Source organism: Erithacus rubecula, assembly GCF_903797595.1.
Source record: "Erithacus rubecula genome assembly, chromosome: 3".
Taxonomy (NCBI): domain Eukaryota; kingdom Metazoa; phylum Chordata; class Aves; order Passeriformes; family Muscicapidae; genus Erithacus; species Erithacus rubecula.
The window spans coordinates 127,541,927-127,560,608 of NC_136689.1; the positions used below are offsets into that span (position 1 = coordinate 127,541,927).

Here is an 18,682-nt window from a genome sequence, read left to right on the forward strand (position 1 = left end):
CAGTAGCAAGTTTCTTTGCCTCTGAAGCTGTCAGTAAGACTGAAGACCCCTGGCTATTAAAACCTGCAGACAGGCCTGAGAAAATGTTAGTCAGTACTTAATGGCATACACTGTTTATACTGTACATTGGGAAGATAAATGGGTATCATTTGCTGTTGTTAAGCTCTGGTTTACATTTATAGGAGTTGGGGTATTTTGATTACTAGATGGTTTCCCCTGCTTCACTAATGTCAAATCCTTTCTTTGCTTAAAGGAAGCACTGTCTGCATGGGAAATTTAAAGAAAATCCCATGTTGCTGTATAAAATGTTCTGGATCACATACATTACTTATGTGCTTTCATTAGTCCAAATGTTGTTCAAGGATACCTATTAAGTGTTAAGTAGTTAATGATCCATGTAAAATAATAAGAGTTACTCCAAACAGGATTTGAACCAAAGACCTTCAAATACAACACAGATGGCTTAATTTGTCATGCTGCTTCATACAAAGACTTCCTTCCTTTCATGCAGTCAGCTTTTGCCTGCTCTCCTAAGTACCCTTATTCAGCAAACAAGAGCTGCAGCCCTAGTCCCTTCTTCATCCTGAGCATCAGGCAATGACAGCCTGTTCTCACCAACAGGTTACCATGGCCCAAGACAGAGCATCGTGTCTCAGACTGCACAGAACATAGCACAGATCCAAAGTATGCTTAGCTGACTACTTCCAGATATTAAAGAGATGATACATGTCTAAAAGCAGCATGCCAAGATTTTATATCCATAATACAGTATTTACTTTGCCTGCCTGTACCCCCTTTCCTCTTGTACATCAATTATATGGGAACATGCCTGCAGTTTGGAGTCATTTTCCAATTAGAGTAACTAATACACCATGTGTAAGAATGGGCATGTGCAGAGTCTCTTAAGTCTTGCTGTAACAGTTTGCTGATGTAAGGAAGACAATACAAGTGATGACAGCAGAAAAAGACAAAAAGGTTGGCTGGTGTATGTCCAGAATTTCTAGCCAAATTCTTTTCTCTCAAGGTCAGCTCACCTTGTGAAGCCAGAGGTAACAAAGACCCCTCCAGAAATGCATCCTTTCCCTTCCTGCAACATCTGTCCTCTTGCACATTCCCATAAGCAGCTGGGACAAACTAGCTGTCACTGCTTAGGGATGTACTGTGCTATCAAATGTGAATTTTGGCCAAAACAGAGATGCAAATAACTCCTGGAGGAAAGACAGACTTGGTCATCTTGGGCAAGTTCTGAAGACTTTCCACCACTCTTTCCACCCAGCACCTGAGCCTTTAAGTATTTTTACAATAATGAAGACAACTAAATGTCACTGACATATGTATTTTATTTATTGAGCTGCATTAGAGCGTGCCATGCACTGAACTGTATTTCACTTTACACTTCAGTGAACAAATAAGGTTCAGTCATCAAGTCTCCTTGAGCTGAAGGGAATCTGCAAGATAAAAAAAAAGCTCATTAAGTTATGATGGACAAAGTAAACATATTATTATGTATGAATGCAAAGCAGCAGAGAGAAATGTTTATGTGGTAGTTTAGTCTGGAGGAATTCCCCGTTATTTCCTGATGCTTGAAGCTTCACACACCCTTCATGTGGCAAACAGAAGTGAAACATGGAACAAATCAAGAGCTGGAACACTGCACAGCACATCAGATTCACTATATATGCTGTACTGGTAACTGAATCAGTCTTGCTGAGGGGCTGCAGGAGAAAGGAATGCTGCTTTCAGATAGGAGCCAGAGAGGAAACAAGTGGTGCAGGCAGCCTACCAAGGAAGGAAGAAAACCAAACTCAAATTGCTTCTCCCCATTATGCTGAGCACAATCCAGGACCAGCTGTGCTCCATGACAAGAGTCATGAAAGTGGTTAGCACCAAACTCTGAGCTTCCCCCTTTATTCCAGGGCTGAGCACACAGCAGATGCCACATACTCCTCACACTTATACCTGCACTTAATTTCCACTGTCAGTATCACCAGAGTAAATGAAACTGTAACTTCACAGGGAGGTGCCAAGGTGCCTCCATGCCCAGCAGGAACAAACCTGGTGTAGAGTGCCACTGTAACTAATGAACCCCTTCCTGCCCACCCAATCCCTTCCTCAGTTCTGGGGCTAACTACTGGTTCCACAGAGAGTATTTAGTGAGGTTAAGCCACTGTATTTACTGCCACATACAGGACATACTCCTGTAAACTGGGAGATGTAGAGGGTGCACCATCAGTGTATCCTTTCGGTAAATACACCAAAAAAAGGGTTAAAATTCAGAATAGCCAAGATTTCAATCTCTGAAGCAAACAAAAACATCTTCCATCTGTTCTGGGTACTTGTCCTTTTTTTTACAGTCTTTACAAAACATTTGAAACTGGAATTGTTTTCCCCTTCTACTTTTGTATTCATGTGCAGGCACAACAAAACAAAACCTCGCTCTACTATGAAGGAGGGAAAAAAAAACCCTGTTCTTATACAAGCAAGCTAAGGAATAAGAAGCATCAGCAATTCAAACAAAATCACAAAAGATAATTTGTCTTCCACATTTTCTTTTGAGCCAGTACAATTAAGAAATTTAAAAATTGTTTAGGAAACATTTAATTTTAACAGGTGCACACAGTGTGCCAGTTTTTTTAAGCTGCAAATGGGAACACAGGCTGAGAATGGAGCTCTATTTGTAGTGAAATAAATCCTGCTCATGATTTGAATTAAATATTCAATATGCATCCTTGTTGACAATGCTTGTTTCAAATGATTTTACCACCAGATGTCCCTTCAGAATACACTGATGAAGGCCACCTGACTAAAGAATGCAATTTCAGTGTCTAAAGAAGTTGAAAAGTGACTCTATATTAGCCAGAGGACTGAACCAGAGGCAGAATTATCAAGATTCAAACCAAGTAAATTTATAACTTCATTATTTATCTTTGTTGCAGTCATAGCTGAAGAACAGCAGTATCCCACTCTCACAAAAAAAAAAAAAAAAAAAAAAAAAAAATCCCAAAACATCCCAAAAGCTGGGACTGACACAAGGATTTTAAACCTTTTTTTCTATTTTTTATAAGAGATGGAGCTCTGAGTTTTTTTACGTGATTGTGTTAAGCAGAAACCAGATAGTTGTAGGTTTTCATAGAACAGAATTCAGTATTCATAGTGTTAAGTACAAATCTTTCATTCAATCTTGCTTCTTCATGCAAGCAAGCTGAGAAAATCCAGCTGGCCAGGATAATTAAAGCCACAGATTATCACGTAATGATCACAATATGAAAACATTCCAAAAGAATGAAAAACTATCATTCTAGATTAGTCTGAAGTCATTTTAGGAGAAGCAGAGAACTCAATGTAAAAAATTTGCACCAAGAAAGGGGGAGGAACCATGAATATTGAGTTGTCACATCAGCTTGGGCAGCTTAGTGAGTGTAGTTATTAATAACTGCAACACAGTTGAAATAAAGACTTTTTTCCTGGTGTTAGTAGCAAGGGAGAACAAAGCTGGGTATTTTTCCTAGGAAAGGCAGTGTCAAGTGCTAAAAAAAGAGTATTGTGAACAAAGCTCTACTCAAGCTTCATACAATAAGGCAAAAATATAATTTTTAGTACACACAACTGTATGCCACTGTGATTTTTTAATATATATATGTGTGTATATAGATCTATATAGATATATTTCCCCTCATGATCTTCCCCCTCTCACCAACTTCAAAATAATAAATGATATGCAGAAGCTGCCTCTATTTCTTACACCAAGATGCATTCTGTGAAAGAAAATCAGCTTCTCCATTTTCTCACTCACAGCACCACCACAAGTATGTAAGCAGAAGATCCAGACAGCCCCAATATGCGACAGCATCAACATTAACTGTGGAATCAGGCAAGGCTTGAAGTTTAACATTACAGCTTTGCCTCCTCTCCATGGTTATGTGAGGAGGGCAAAGGCCTGGCATCATCACTGTCTCCTGTAGCACACAAGTTAAACAAATTACCCAAAAAGGTATTCAAGGAGCTTCTATCCCACCTTTACTCCCCAGTTCCCAATTCTCCTGTTTCTTCACATTTTTGTTACCCAGAGGTCTCCTGAGTGCAATTTGCATAATTTCTCTTTGGAAACCCCTTTTGGTCTGAAAAAGAAGGAAGACCTCCTCAAAGCAGAAGCCAAACATTTCAGTGACATCATCTTACTCCTGTTCTAAAGCAGTGCAGCCCACTACCTGCAGATGCAGCTTACCATCACTTGGCTGGTGCACTCTCAAGCACACCAGCTGCCTTCATGGCTTCAAAGTCCTTCACGGGATCATAGTTTCTATAGAACGCTGCATAAGCTCGTTTCCTGGGTTCAGCAACTCCAAACTGGAAAGCAACACACAGAAAATTTAAGTTTGCAAAGCTTTATGAACAGTTGGGTTTTTTTCTGTTAGTTCCATAGTTTCTATCAGTGGATATTCATCTAAAAGGCCTTTAGCTCAAATTATTAAACATTGTTTTGTTCCAATTAAAACCCAGGTCAGGCTGCCTAATCATTGGTCAGAATGCGTCTGCAGTAAAACCTTACAAAGCAAGTCTGTTACAAGGTAGCACATCACGCTTTCAAGATCCAAAACCACTCAATTTGTACTGATCCTCAAGCATCCAACACCCTCCCTACTAATAGTTTACACACAAAACATGTCATTATGGCAAATTTTGTGCCTGTGGGCAGCTGCAAAACCCTAACCCCAGATAAAATGGCACCCTACACTGAAAGACTACCTTTGAGGTACTCTCTAAGTCAACTACACCTGGTAAAATTTTACAAGGCTGCCAAGCCACTCTTACAGGTCACCAACATAAAAAGACACAATCTTCATTTATTGGACACCCATTCACCTGAAGCACAGGGATATTCTCAAAAAAGCTCCCAGAAACTTGAAAAAAATTCCAAGGTGGGTTTGTACAATAGCATCTAACATGGAACAAAGTAAGTCTCTGCTGAGATCCATGTCACCTGTTCTAAATCTGGTCTGCCACCTTACCAGTGTATTTACATAGGAGTGCCAAATAAGGCACTGGCTCAGAGACTATTAAAAATTATATACTAATTCTGACCACAAACAAGCTTGTCTACCCCTCAACAGATATGTTAAGTACATGTGTGAGCTTAATGTTTCTGACAGACATTTGTGGATCTGAGAAGTTGTGGAAAATCTGAAATTCACTTCATTTATCATCACTTTTATCAACAGCTTCCTGAGTATTCAAATGCTGCCAATAGTATATGCATGAGTTCAATGGGAAAACCAAGACCTAGCTCTTCCACAAGAATTCACACTGTGTTGTTTGCTGCTTCGTGCATGAGATCCAAAAAATTATTTAATAAGAGCTCAAGAACTTCTCTTATCTTTATCAGATGTCAAACCTGTAAGGGTGTTTTTCTGGAAACATAATGCTCCATTTCCACACCATACCTCAAAAAACAAGGACAGAAAGACCACATTAGGTTTTCCCACACTGCTATCCTCAATGTGAAGGATGAGTTTTCCAAATTGCTTTAGAGCAAGTTTCCTGAAATCGGTCAAGAGATAAAGTAAGACTTGGACAGCTCTCCCAAGCCTCAGAAACTGTGTCAGGTCAAAACACAAACTATCTAGATTAATGTGCACCAACTGTGAATGGTCAAGAGCATTTGGGACTAGGAGACTCAAGGTCAAGCTGTCACGAATTGCATGAAACATCAGATTACTCATATAATTTCTTCAAATGAAGATTAGGAAGATTTATTTGTGCTGTGGAAACATGCTTACAAAAATACATTACTAAACCTTTTTTATGAACAGCTCAACCCAATCTCAACAGAAAAATATTATGAATTCTTTAAATAATCCAGTGAGCCCAGTTTATAACTGAATGACTACAGAGCCCACCTTGTACAAAGTTGCACATCCCAGAGACACCAAGAAAGCCCCAAGGAGGTGAAACTTCATCCTCCTGGCCAGAAGGCGCCGCATTTGTGGCTTTGGCAACAGTGCAGCCGACATGGTGACTGGATTTCCTGAAAGGAAAAAGGAGTAAGAGGACTGAGGGAGAGGCTCTACTTAAAGCAATTTTCTGTATATTGTGCAATAATCGTTTTCACGATATGAGCAATAGTGGTCCTGTATGTTTGACTTTCCAATGAGAATATTTAAGGGACAAAATTCAAGGACAACCTATTTATGACACGATTCTAGTTTCTCACACTCCATACACCCAGTACTTGTAGAATCAAGGCTGGCTTTCGTTGTTCCCACTAAATCCTGCGCTGCCCGCAGGGTCTTCCCTCCCAGGCCTGCTGCCCTGGTGTTCAGGTCAGAAGCCGTTCTAAGCAGTCCGGGGACAGGCTGGGACCAGCCCCGCGCCCTTGCCCGCACCCAGGGCGCCCAAGCCCCGCGCTGCCGCCGCCGGGCCCGGCTCCGCCACCCTCAGGGACGCGCAGAGGTCACGGGGCTGTGGCGGGGCCGCGGCCGAGCGGAGAGCGGCGGCTGGCGGCCCTAGGGATGGGGATGATAAGGGAAGTTACAGGGAATGAGGGCAGGAAAGGGAACAGCGGGAGCCGCGGCGGGAGCGCGGAGAGGAGAGCGGCCTCACCTCAGCACCCACCAAGGTCCTTCCGCGCCGCCGGCCGCTCCCGCTGCGGCCCCGCTACTCCGCATGCGCGGGGACAAGCGGCGTACGGCGGGCGGCGCGGGTCAAACCCCGCCGGGCGCTGCGGGAGCGAACCGCAGAATCGATAGGAACGGAAAAGGACTCTGAGACCATCGAGTCCAGACTGGAACCGAACAGCACCGCGCCAAACAGACCCTGCACTGAGTGCCACGTGCTTGTCTTAAACAGCCCCAGGGACGACAACAACACCTTCCTGGGCAGCACATTCCAATGTTTATCATCTTTGCTGTGAAGGAATTCCTCCCGGTGTCCAACCTACACTTCCCCTGGCACAGCCTGGGGTGATGTCCCGTTCTGCTGTTCCCAGTTCGCTGTGAGCAGAGCCCGTCCCGCAGCAGGCTCGGCTCTCTCAGCCTGCACGGAGCGATCAGCTCACCCCGAGCCTCCTCTGCTCCAGGCTCAGCACCCCCAGCTCCCTCCGGACCCTTCCCAGCTCCCTGCCCTTCCCTGGACACGCTCCAGCCCCTCACTGTCCTTCCCGGGCTGAGGGGCCAGAACTGAGCCCTGCTCCTGATGCAGGCCAGGATGCCACTTGCCTTCTTGGCCAGCTGGGCACACGCTGGCTCATGTTCAGGTCCCTTCTTCTGTCTTTAAGGTCCCTTCCAACCCAAACCATTTTGTGATTGTATTAAGAGCCATGGGAGAAAACCAAGTCACTGACTTGAAGGAAGCCCAGGGTGACACTGCTGGGCCCAGGACTCAGGCCTTTATATAGGGAGTTTGCCAGGAATTATTGGCCAAGTGTAGAAAGAAATGAAGCCATTTGTAATCCATTCTAGATGTCCCTTAGACAGTTTTTGTACCTTTCCTGGAAATGAGTAATATGTGCTTTGCCCACAATTTCCACTTAATCGCCACTTGCATGTGGAATTGTCGTTTGTATTCCTGAGGAGTCTCTGTGGGATTTACACTGAATGCTATAAATTCCTGGCTTAAAAAAAGAAGTCCCTCCTGTGCAGTGAGGTATTCATTCAAGCCTTTCAGCCTCTTGCCAAAGCCAGCAGATCCTGACATCAACTGAGAGAGATGGGCCTTTAAAACTGAAGAGAAGTTGCTTGGATGATGGAATTAAGAAGAAATAAGTGTCAGGAGAAAATTTCAGAGGGAAATCATACAGCTGTGGCTACAAGCTGGAAGAATGTTTTTTGCAACAGCAGTTTGAATAGATGAAATTTGGAAAACATTCTCTCAAACTGAAGAAAAGTTTGTTACAATAGTTGAGACCAAATGAAGAATGTCTGTCTAAGAGTTTTTCCCATGTGGATTAACACAAAAACCCCAAATGTTAATGATGTCGTGCAGAAAGAATGGCAAGATATATCACCAAGGGCAAATGGTGCCGGGCAAATGGTGCCTGACAAATGTGGTGGCCTCCTGTAACAGGGTCACAGCATTGGTGGAGGGACGAGCATCTGATGTCATCCACTTGGTCTTGTTCAAAGCATTTGACACGGTCCTGCATGACCTCCAAGTCTCTAAACGGGAGAGGTATGGATTTGATGGATGATGCACTTGGTGAATCAGGAACTAAAGAACTGGCTGGATGATTGCACTGAAAAAGCTGTGGTCAAGAGCCCAATGTTCCAGTGTAGACCAGTGGCAGATGGTGCTCCTCAGGGATCAGTCTTGGGACCAGCACTGTTTAATGTCTTTGTTGGTGGCATGGACAGTGGGATCAAGTGCACCCTCAGCACTGTCCACTCTGAGCTGTGTGGTGTGTGTGGTGTGGTGTGGTCAGCACACTGAAGGGAAGGGATGCATCCAGAGGGACCTCGACAGGATTGAGAGGTGGGGCTGTGCAAACCTCATGAAGTTCTGCAAGGCCAAGTGACAGATTCTGCACCCGGGCTGGGGCAGTCCCAAACACAAATACAAGCTGGATAGGGAATAAGAAGAGACATTTGCATGTGTTGATGGACAAGAAGCTCTCCATGAGGCAGCAATGTGTGCTCACAGCTGAGAAAACCAACCACATCCCAGGCTGCATCAAAAGCAGAATGGCCAGCAGGTCAAGGGAGATTTTGCCCTTCTACTCTGCTCTGGTGAGGCTCCACCTGGAGTGCTGTGTCAAGCTCTGGAGCCCCAGCACAAGGAAATCATGGAACTGGTGAGGTGAGCCCAGAGGAGATCCACAAAGATGATCAGAGGGCTGGAACACCTCCTGTCTCCTTTGGAGAGAAGATTGGGTTGTTCAACCTAGAGAAGAATCCAAGAGGACCTTAGAGCAACCTTACAGTGCCTAAAGGGAGCTAACAAAAAATTTGGAGAGGGACTTTTTACATGGGACATAGAATGACAGGATGGGGTAATGGCTTTAAACTGAAATATGGCTTGTTTAGATTCGATATAAGAAAGAAATTCTTTACTGAACTTGCCCTCATGAAAAAGACGAAAGCAATTGTAATAAAAGCATGGCAGGTTTCAGGGCTACTGTCATCATAGATAAGATATGAGTAATTTTCCTGTAAACATCAGTCTTGTAGAGACAGAATATTTTGGTGGATGGAACTAGGTCTGTAAATAAAAAAATCTTGAATGCTGTTTTCAATAGCTTCCTTCATGGCTGGCCAGGTCATTAAATTCTTTTCTGTGTGGCCAGTTTCCCCATGTGCCTGATATACTGCTGGCTAGGCATCTTTGTGTTATAGTTAAGATGTTAAATGAAGTGCTAATTGTTATCATCCTTTGATGTCATTACTGTGGGATATACAGCCAACTCCTTATTGTTCTGTGTAAAGGGCAGTTCAGGACTGTGCAAATAAGAGATAAAAAAAGGATGGAGAATACATTAGAGCAAGAGCCATGGAAGGAGAGCAGAGACAAACAGTTCCATTAGGTCAGTGCACAGAGTGGCTTCTTGTCACACCAGTTTCTGAATGGATTATAGGGCTAAGTGTGGTTTGGACCTGAGTGGACCCTGTGCATCCAAATGCAGGAAAGTAAATAAACCTTCTGAAAACAAGAAGGCATATACAGAGATACAGAGACAACTGCAGTTGTTTCCTTCCCAGTCAACCCCCTCTCTGGGGGGTTCTGACACCTACTCCAAGTTGTCTTTGGGACACAGATATTAGAATTGTTCACTCAGAAGGTGTCACAGCTATCAAAGTCATCTTCAGTCCTTTTTTTTTTCCTCTCCAAAATACTGTAGAGCCAGCAAAAGTTTACTCCATTGTGTCCTTGAAAGGGATCATCTCTGAAGCATGAAGGAAGACATTAATGCTAAATAATTTCTTGCTTGTGCTCCACCGGAATTGAAAGTAAAATTTACTTCTGACTTCAGTGGGAGAAAATTTAGTCAGTGAATCCTTGTCTTTTCCACAAAGAGTACCAGCTGTGATACTCAAGACTGCACTTTCTGTGGTGTGGACTGATGCCAATTAGGAACAGGACTTTGACAATCAAGTGATTTTGCATATGTCACAAAAAGTCTTTAGATAATTGTAATTTGGATCAAATTAAAACCAAAAATCTACTGGAAAAAGATCACATGGGACATCAGCAATCCTCTGAGCCAGATGCAGTCCCAAATAGTTTAATATAAAATCCACCTATCATGAAAGAAACAGAAGGTAAGCAATGCTAATGCAATATATGAAAATGCATACATTTGGGCTCATCCTCCCCTCTGTGTGCCAGAAATTAACTGATCAAATGCCCTCTTGCCACAACTATGTCTACATCAACCAGTGGTGCTGTGGAACAAAGGTATAGTGGCACAACAAGTTTTTTTTAACAGAATTGTAGTGGCAGCTGTTCAAAAAAATTAGGGTGAATCAGTGATTCCTAATGGAAAAAGTCAAAATTAGTAGGGGGAAGAAAAATATCTTCGTACTTCCAAAAGAGCAGTATAAACAAAGGAGAAAAAAAATAAAATTTCAAATCACAATAAATGGAGCAGACAAAGATTTCACAAGCCTTGTTGATTTTATGCAAGTTTCTGAAATTAAAAAAAAAGCTCAAAAAATTATTTCTTAAGTTTTATTTCACTTGTACAGAGACAGATTTTGGTATATTGAATACAGATGAAATGGTAAAAGAATTATGCAAATGATCCTGCCTTTGGTACCATCATGAGTTACACTGTTAAAAAAGCTATTTCTCAGCTTCCCAACTTGCAGTCAAGACATGGCTAATGTGGGTATTCAGGCCCAAGAGGCAGAAAACACCAGGTTTCAGAGCATTAACATTCATGTGATGCTTTGTTTTCTGGATTTTGGTACTGCGTTAATTGTTCCCCTCTGAAGCCCTCCGGATTTGGGATCTATCTGAAACAAATACACTGTTTATTTTAGCAACAGGAGACCCTTGGTTAGATAAATTGGGTTTTTAAACAAATAGAACTCTATATGTGGTATTCTTACCTAGAGGTTTAACTTAGGCAAGTGTAACTTCGTTATTCGTTGCCATTACGTTCTACATTACCATCTGATTTCTTAGAAAAAAACAAAACCACACCCACAAGAAACACCTCCTTCCCATCCCTGTTCCTTGCTCAAAGCCCTTTAAACGATGCCAAGATTCTTCTGTCTTTTGTGGTTTTAAATGTTATGTAGCTTGTCTGCAATGGAAATAAAGTCATCAAAGAAATATTTTTATACTGTTCTGTTACTCCTCTGTATTTGAGTAGAGGTGCCTTACTCTGAGAAAATTTTCTCATTCCTTGTCCTTGTTTTTCCAGGAACATGTTGAACCACCTTTACAGATGAGAATTCCAATCTAAAATTTAACCAGTCAACACATAAAATTGTTACATGTAATTCAGTCTCTACAGCCCCATCTCAGCAAGTGACAGCCCACCCAAAGTAGGCCACAAGCATTCCTAGTCTGCATTTAGCTCCAGAAAGTGTCCATGGTAAGAGCAGCACAGGAGCAGAGTTACTCCCTTAAAAAATGAAAGCAGGGATCACAACATGAGGACAAAGGCCAAGTTTTCACACTCCTGTACAAATCCCACTTTGATTCATGTTCTGTTACATGATTTAGTTTCACACAAGGCAAAATTCTCTGCAGACATCATCTGCCATACAGAAAATATTACATGGCAGACAACGCTTGCATGACGTGCCCAGCAATCCTGGTGAGTCCCTGTGTGACCTGGTACATTTGCCAGTGCTCCCCTCCCTGACTATGGGTGTGTTACTCTGAGCAGAAGATTCACATGGGTACCCTTCTGTAGTCCAAAGCCATTGAAACAAGGAGTGTTCTTCATACATTTTGATAGAGTTTAGGCCATACCCTTTGTTAGCTTTTGTTTTTTCCAGATGTGACCAGTGAACATCAGACCTCCAGGAAAGCTGCTTGCTGTTGACACAACTATCATTTTGCTCAAGGAATTAATTCTCACGGAAAGTGACAGACCAACTTCCCTGTGGGTGTAAAACAGTGGCTGTGAAGTGGGAAAGCCTCCTTAAAGAGAAGATCAGACTCACTCAACAAGGCACTACATCTGCACCTTCCTTGGTTGGGGTCAAGGTACCTGCTTGGGCAGCTCTTGGCTCGGTGGGCTCCTCTTGGAGGAGCAAACATAGAGAGAAGGGGCCTTGCTCAGGTTGGGGCCAGTACCCTGCAAGGGTGACATCTAAAAATTTGCAGCAGCAGGATGTAACCTAGGGATATCTGTTGTTTATTCAGTTTACCCTAGTACAATACAGAGGTCGTTCTGACAGTAAAAGATTGGCCCAGGCTATATATAAAGATCACTTTGCAATTGTTTCCTGTGGCAATTTTTAGTCTTTTTACTCATAGATTTCTGAACATCTCATTTGAGTCTGTTTTAATTCACAATGAGGTGATGACATGGTGCTATGAGATGTTGGCAAGTTTTCATTTCTGTGTCTGAAATTAGAGTCTAGAAGGAGTGAAGGGTGTCTCAGATTTGTTGTGACTTGTATCATCATAGTGCAGTCACATCAAGCAAATTATGTCCATATATGAAAAGAGAGTTTATGAACGTGATTAAAAACTGAAAGTAAAATAAGAAGAACCCCAGATATTTTGTGTTTCTTGACTTCTTTATGATCTGGTGAATAATTGTGAGCCTGAAAATTTATTTGTTGCTTCCAATTACATTACCTGGTCTAGTCAAATATTCTTCCTAAAGAAAAATCATTGCTTTCATTTATTTTATTATTGTAAGAAGCTACCAATTTAGGATTGCTATGTTTTTCAAAGGCATCCTAATTTCTATTTGATATTTGATGGTATTGCAAATATAATAGATTTTCTTTATAATCATAACCTTGGGAACATTTTAAGTCCCCACAGTCAAGGAGTTTCTGACCACAAAAACCCCAGACAAGCTAAAATCCATCTCAGATTATGGTCCCAGGTGTGAAAGGTGAGGCACAGTCAGAAATATGAGGTTTCTAGAAAGTAGTCAAATAATCTGTTCATGTTTTTTAACCTTGTTATTGGCATAAACTTTTAAATATACCAATGCTTAACCAACCTGCTTTAACTTTACTGTATTGTTTGAAACAATCTAATTAGGAAATTACAGGTCTCCGTTTTCTACCGCATTGAAACTTTTGAGCTTCATGATTAACAAAACTGGCAATAAATAACAGTATAAGCAACCTTAAATATATTTTGGTTAAATGAGTTCAGGATACATTTTCCTGAAACAAATTTGGCCATGTTAAATACGGCATTACATGTAAACGTCTGGAAAAATTGCAGTGTTTTTCCAAGCAGGAGGCATGAGATTACTATAATCCATAGCCCCCACCACAGTATTAATTAGCATGGCTCACTAACCAGGGACATAATATTTGTAAATGAAACTCTAGAAGGGCATCAGTAAGGAACAGGATGTTGAAGCCAAATGGAAAACATGAACCAATAAAAAGGCTGAACTAGCTAGAAGTGCAAGCTCAGCCTTTGAAGTTAGTTCAAGTTCTGCATGCTTTAATTTTGGTGTAATCTTATGATGGAGGTACAAACAAGAACTCAGAAACAGATTTTGTAACATTTGGCCCAATTGTAGATGAATCAGTTTGTTGATGGTTACCAACAATTGCACAGCCAGAGAAGCTGTGGTCTTTGTTAAATTAGATTGAATAATTGGCTTCAGTGGGAGTTTCGGGTGCAGAGCAAATGAAGTGTCACGGCCCTTGACTCTCATAAGATTCCTTAGCAGAGGCTAAGCTTTTGCCTTCAGCACAACCTGAATATGGATTCAGAGAACATGAGTCCCTCAAGGGCTTATCTACTCACTCCCCTGCCCCAGTATGGGTCTGAACATACTCAGTCATTCCTGGCAGATGTGCATACCTTATCTGTTTATAGAGCCCCTCTGATGACAATAAAGATACCAAAAGTTCTCTGGACAGTTTGTGTCCAATGCTTAACTGTTGTCTCAAAATACAATCTTTGATTAGTACTACGCTACTTTGGCAAGCCCAACTAAACCTATGTATTTCTGTGTTTTGATTTTGTTTTAGTTTGTTGCTTTTTTAACATACTTTCATATGGAACTCCAGTGACAAAGCTGTGCTTTTCTGGTGTTTCACTGGGAAAAAAAAGAGAAATTCACTGTTTTTATCCTTTGGACAGCTTTCTGAAAGGCCTGCTATTGCCAGGTGCTAAGCATCTCTGGAGACATGAATTAAGAGAACAAGTTTCAATACATTCAGCAAATTACAGGATCAGGCAGCCAGGAGTTAAGATGATCTTTGAACTGGAAAGTCATAACTGGAAAATGAACATAATCATACATACTCTCCTTTTTTAGATCAAGCATTCACTTCATTAGCTTGAAAATAGTAAATAATTTACTGTAGTCTTTAGTGACTAGCCCAACACATGCTGTTAATTACTTTCTCATTTGGGAGAAAAAACACAGCAAAAGTTAATTTTTTTTCCTGCATATGCTTTCTAGAAGAAAAAGAACTCCCCAAAAATGCATTTATTTCTCTTTTCAGCAGTCATGCAGACCTCTGGAAGGAGCCATATTCCTCAACAAGGCGAGTGTAATGGCTCGGTTTCTCAAATGCAAGTGAGTACAGACACAAACATTGTAATGAGACAAAGACTTTAATAAAAATAAAAAAAAAACCACAGAGGAAATAAGTTGAAATGTCATCTTAGAAAAAAATTTACATACACCAAACTTAAACACTATGTGATTATGAGAGCAAAACAGTTCACCAAAGAAGGTAATTTTATGCATTTGTTGGATTTGTGTGTGTGTCTGTGTGTGTATATGCACATATACATGCCTGTAAATGCATATGCACATACAAAACTGTAAGGGTGCAAATTATTCTAGAGATGTGATGGATTCAATTCCCAAAGTGCCGTTTTCAGGAATGAGTGGTATCCAAGTCAGTCAGAGCTGGGGGTATACAAGCCCAGGGCTGGGTTGGGTCTCGTTACTGGGATGAAATCCATTGAGTTGTCCACGGATGAAAACTACTAAGAATGCTATAAGCTTGTTGGTTGCATTTACTGAGCTATAGTCACCATGGTCTACTGTAGTGAATAATTCCAAGGAAATCTCTGTATTTACTGACTTAGTCAGATGGGGAATATTGCATAAGCTATTGTGTGCCTGTGCATTCCTTGAATGTGATGCTGTGGTCTTTTTCTTGCTTGCCGTGTCAATTGTTTCATTTAATCATCTCATTAATGGCAAAATTGCTTTGCTTTATTGAAAAATCCTATTCTGAGAAGCAAGTATTACTTTCTCCTTTAACTTTCTTGCCAGCAAAATATTTTCAAATGCATGTGTTATCATACAAGATTGTTTGAGAGCAAAAAGAAATATCTAAAATTAAAAGCACAAATCCACTCACTACATTCTCATTTTTCCTTTTGCATGAAATGAAAACTTAACGTGAGAAATGCACACAGTTCATCAGCATTCTCTGAGCAAATACATAATTAACATGTGGAATAAGCAAAGCTGTTGTCAACGCTTTCACATATGTTACCACGAAACTAAAATATTTTAATTAGTAGAGAAATAGAGGAAAATCCAAGTAAATACAGCCTATGCTTGACACAAAAAATAGCTTGACTCTATAAGTTTTAAGAGAATCTCATGTCTACCTTAACTCCCCTTACCATACTAGGACAGCTTAGTGGGTCCTGCATAATTCAAATTTGCTTCAGTGCGCTGATAAGTAATTACTTGGCAGAGAAGTCTCCACTGTAGCCATTCTGAAAATGCTTTACTAAATCATTGGTAGAAATAAAAATGTGTGAGTTCAATAGCAGATAGGTAGAAAGTGTAGACTTTGGTGTTTTGTAATAATCCAATTTGCTGGACTGACAGGACTTTTTTTTTTTAGGCTACGTTATGAGAGAAGAAAAGAAAACTATATAGCAGTACCTTGTGGCTTCTGATTTGGGAACTACAATTTAGCCTATTAGACATGGACCTGCTCCAAAGTGCACATTCAGACAACTATGCATGAAGGAGTTAGAAACACAGATGTGAATTATAAGTCGCTAAAATCCTGGGAGTGCTCAAAATTAGGTGGGTTTGAACTGTAAGTACAGATCCAGATCTAAAATTTTTGTTCAAACCTGTCTTTCCCTAAGATTTTTACAGCAACTACTGAGCGCACTAAAACCAACAATGTTCCATAAGCTTAAAAAAAATATCAGTTAACCCCATCTTAGCTATAGTCAGACACAATTCACAATGGCTGGCTAAAAACTTTCCTACAAAAAGGTAGTAATGAAAATCACCAGTTGAATGTAATGGGACAGTTTCAATAGGTCAAATTTAAGTCAGATTACTGCAGCTCCACTGGCCACATGCAGCTTCACCGTGATCAGTTTGACTCAGCATTTAACATTGGAAACATAAATAATTTAAGGACTTCCTTTTCCAAGTTTGGGACAGAACTTTGAAAGATGTGTTCTCTCTTCAGTCCTTTTTACACAGACATGCTGAACTCAACATTTTTTACTAGAGCAGTGGTGTTGTTTGGGACTTGGGCTGGCCATTTCACAAGCATACAAGAGGCAGAGGATGGGAAATGTCCTGTAACACTGTATTGGGCTAAAGGCACTGAAGGAGCAGTGAAGGAGCACCTGCCAGTTTTCAGTGCTCTCAGCAGCAGGAAACTGAGGGTCCCAAATCAATGTGAATATCCATTTCATTGATGCTTTTATCTGTATATTTTATTACTGCAGGTTTCTCTTTTTTTAAGTCAAACATATTTGCAAAGTGAATCTCAATGGTTCTTCTCATGTGAATGATGTAGAAGGTATGGCACTAATCAGTCTGGCTTTGGCCACCCCATACTGTACAGTAAGAGAAACTGGGTCTGCTCTACCAGGTCCACTACTGTATCTGCAAAACACCTCTCCCCATTCCTGATCTCAGTATCTGATAACTAAAAACTAGATTTTCACACCTGGAAGGAGTCAAATGAACCCACAATTTATGGTCTAAGACAGTTCCCCATTAGCAGGACTTCAAGAAACAGCCATTAAAAAGGGATCACGAGGAGTACAGAAGCAATGGCAGAGCAGCATTGCACAGGCCCAAAGGAAAAAGCATTTTGCCCCTTTTAAATGGCCTTGTCATGGTTACTACCACTCTTGCAAACTGACAGAAGTGTGCACCTTAGTAGCACAGTGCAGCACTATGTAGTTCCAGGAACTCATCTCACGGTCTGATATTTTGTGTCATGCAGCAGTAGAAGAGAAGTCAAAGCAAAATGGATAAAGCCCCTTCTGAAGCAATTAATCACAGCTTGTGTTGATATCAAAAGTATTTGAGTGAGCAGTTTTGGGGCTGCACTCTCAAAAATTATAAATTGCTTTAATAAACTTGTCAGGTCTGATGAGAAAAATGTGAAATATATAGTAACAGCATCTTAATGTAAATATTTATGAATTTTAATTATTTCTTTTAAAAATCAAAAATAATCCTTCTACCATTATAGTCCATTAATTTGGAATAAACATCAAAAGTAAGCCTGCATTGTGTATTTTAACACCACTAGAGCATAAATCTATCCAGAAGTTTTTTAGATTTGTAAGTTTCTGACAAAGAGAATTGGTTTTCTTGTCTGCAACAGCAAACTTCCCAGAGAACTGTTGTCTGCTGTAGACTTCTGAATGTCACAAAGTATATGTACTTAAATAAACAAGGAATAAATTTTAATTGTGTGAAGGGAGAGGTGTTAGGGTTGTTGAGAAAGACTTTTTTAGCTCTTTAAAACTACTGAGCTCACACAGGTGGTAAATCAGCAACCTGAGAGACAGTAGATCTCAAGAGCAAGACAAAAAGACAATAGCAGTACAAGTGTTCTGAAGTTATACAGAATCACCATTCAGAGTACTAATATTTAGTCAGTTCTCAGACTCTGCTGGAACTGGTCCCTCAGGATGAGGTTAAACCACCATTCCATTTCTGGTGTATCACCAAGTAGCAATTTTAGGGTATCTGCCACTGCATTAGATTAGATCCAGTAAGCCAGAAATTTAAGGGTCTCTGTCTCTTAATGATTCTCTGTTCAGTTGCCCAATATTTCTTTAAAATTGACACATAAAATGAAAATAATGATATGACATGTACTTCTAGCCTTACTAATATGTGTGATCTTTCTCAGTTGTGTACTGAAAACGTGGCCTTGGCACTAAAACAGTGCATGTGTGTGTATATCCACCCATATGTTCCAGATACCACGGAGACAGAACAGCAAAAACTAGATTGAGAGTGAGCTTCAGTTTGCAGCACTTGGAGTGAATAGGGCCAGTTTGAAAATTTCTATTCACTAATTAAGTACATGAAGTACTTGTTTTTAAGTCTCATAAACATGTATGGTATTAATGATCATAACTGTCTGGGGCAGTAGTTTTTTGCATGAGGTAAGTTTGCTGGTAAATTTTTGTTAATTATTTGGCAAGGCTGGAACATTCATGAGGAGTTTTATCATTTGTAACAAATATCTGAATAATGTTTTTAATTTTTTAAGTAATCCAAGTGTTAATCATGTCACAACTACAAGCATCAGATAAGCAATATCTACACATTATA

The 18,682-nt window shown here is 40.6% G+C and overlaps 1 protein-coding gene across 1 annotated transcript; it reads right to left on the minus strand.

Moving 5' to 3' along the window:
* Window positions 1–1,320: 1,320 nt before the first annotated feature.
* Window positions 1,321–6,748, minus strand: COX6C (cytochrome c oxidase subunit 6C). Its single transcript, XM_079302480.1, has 4 exons — window positions 6,601–6,748; window positions 5,898–6,025; window positions 4,226–4,347; window positions 1,321–1,448 (listed from the first exon to the last, which is right to left on the minus strand). The coding sequence occupies exons 2-3, from the start codon at window positions 6,009–6,011 to the stop codon at window positions 4,228–4,230; spliced, it is 234 nt and encodes a 77-aa protein (XP_079158606.1). The 5' UTR covers window positions 6,012–6,025; window positions 6,601–6,748; the 3' UTR covers window positions 1,321–1,448; window positions 4,226–4,227.
* Window positions 6,749–18,682: the final 11,934 nt, after the last annotated feature.

Excerpts from the sequence above, each read along its gene's own strand:
- COX6C (XM_079302480.1), bottom strand. The coding sequence starts at position 6,011 with ATGTCGGCTGCACTGTTGCCAAAGCCACAAATGCGGCGCCTTCTGGCC. Across the intron at positions 4,348-5,897 it reads GATGTGCAACTTTGTACAAG|TTTGGAGTTGCTGAACCCAG; the intron begins GTGGGCTCTGTA and ends GTTGCTTTCCAG.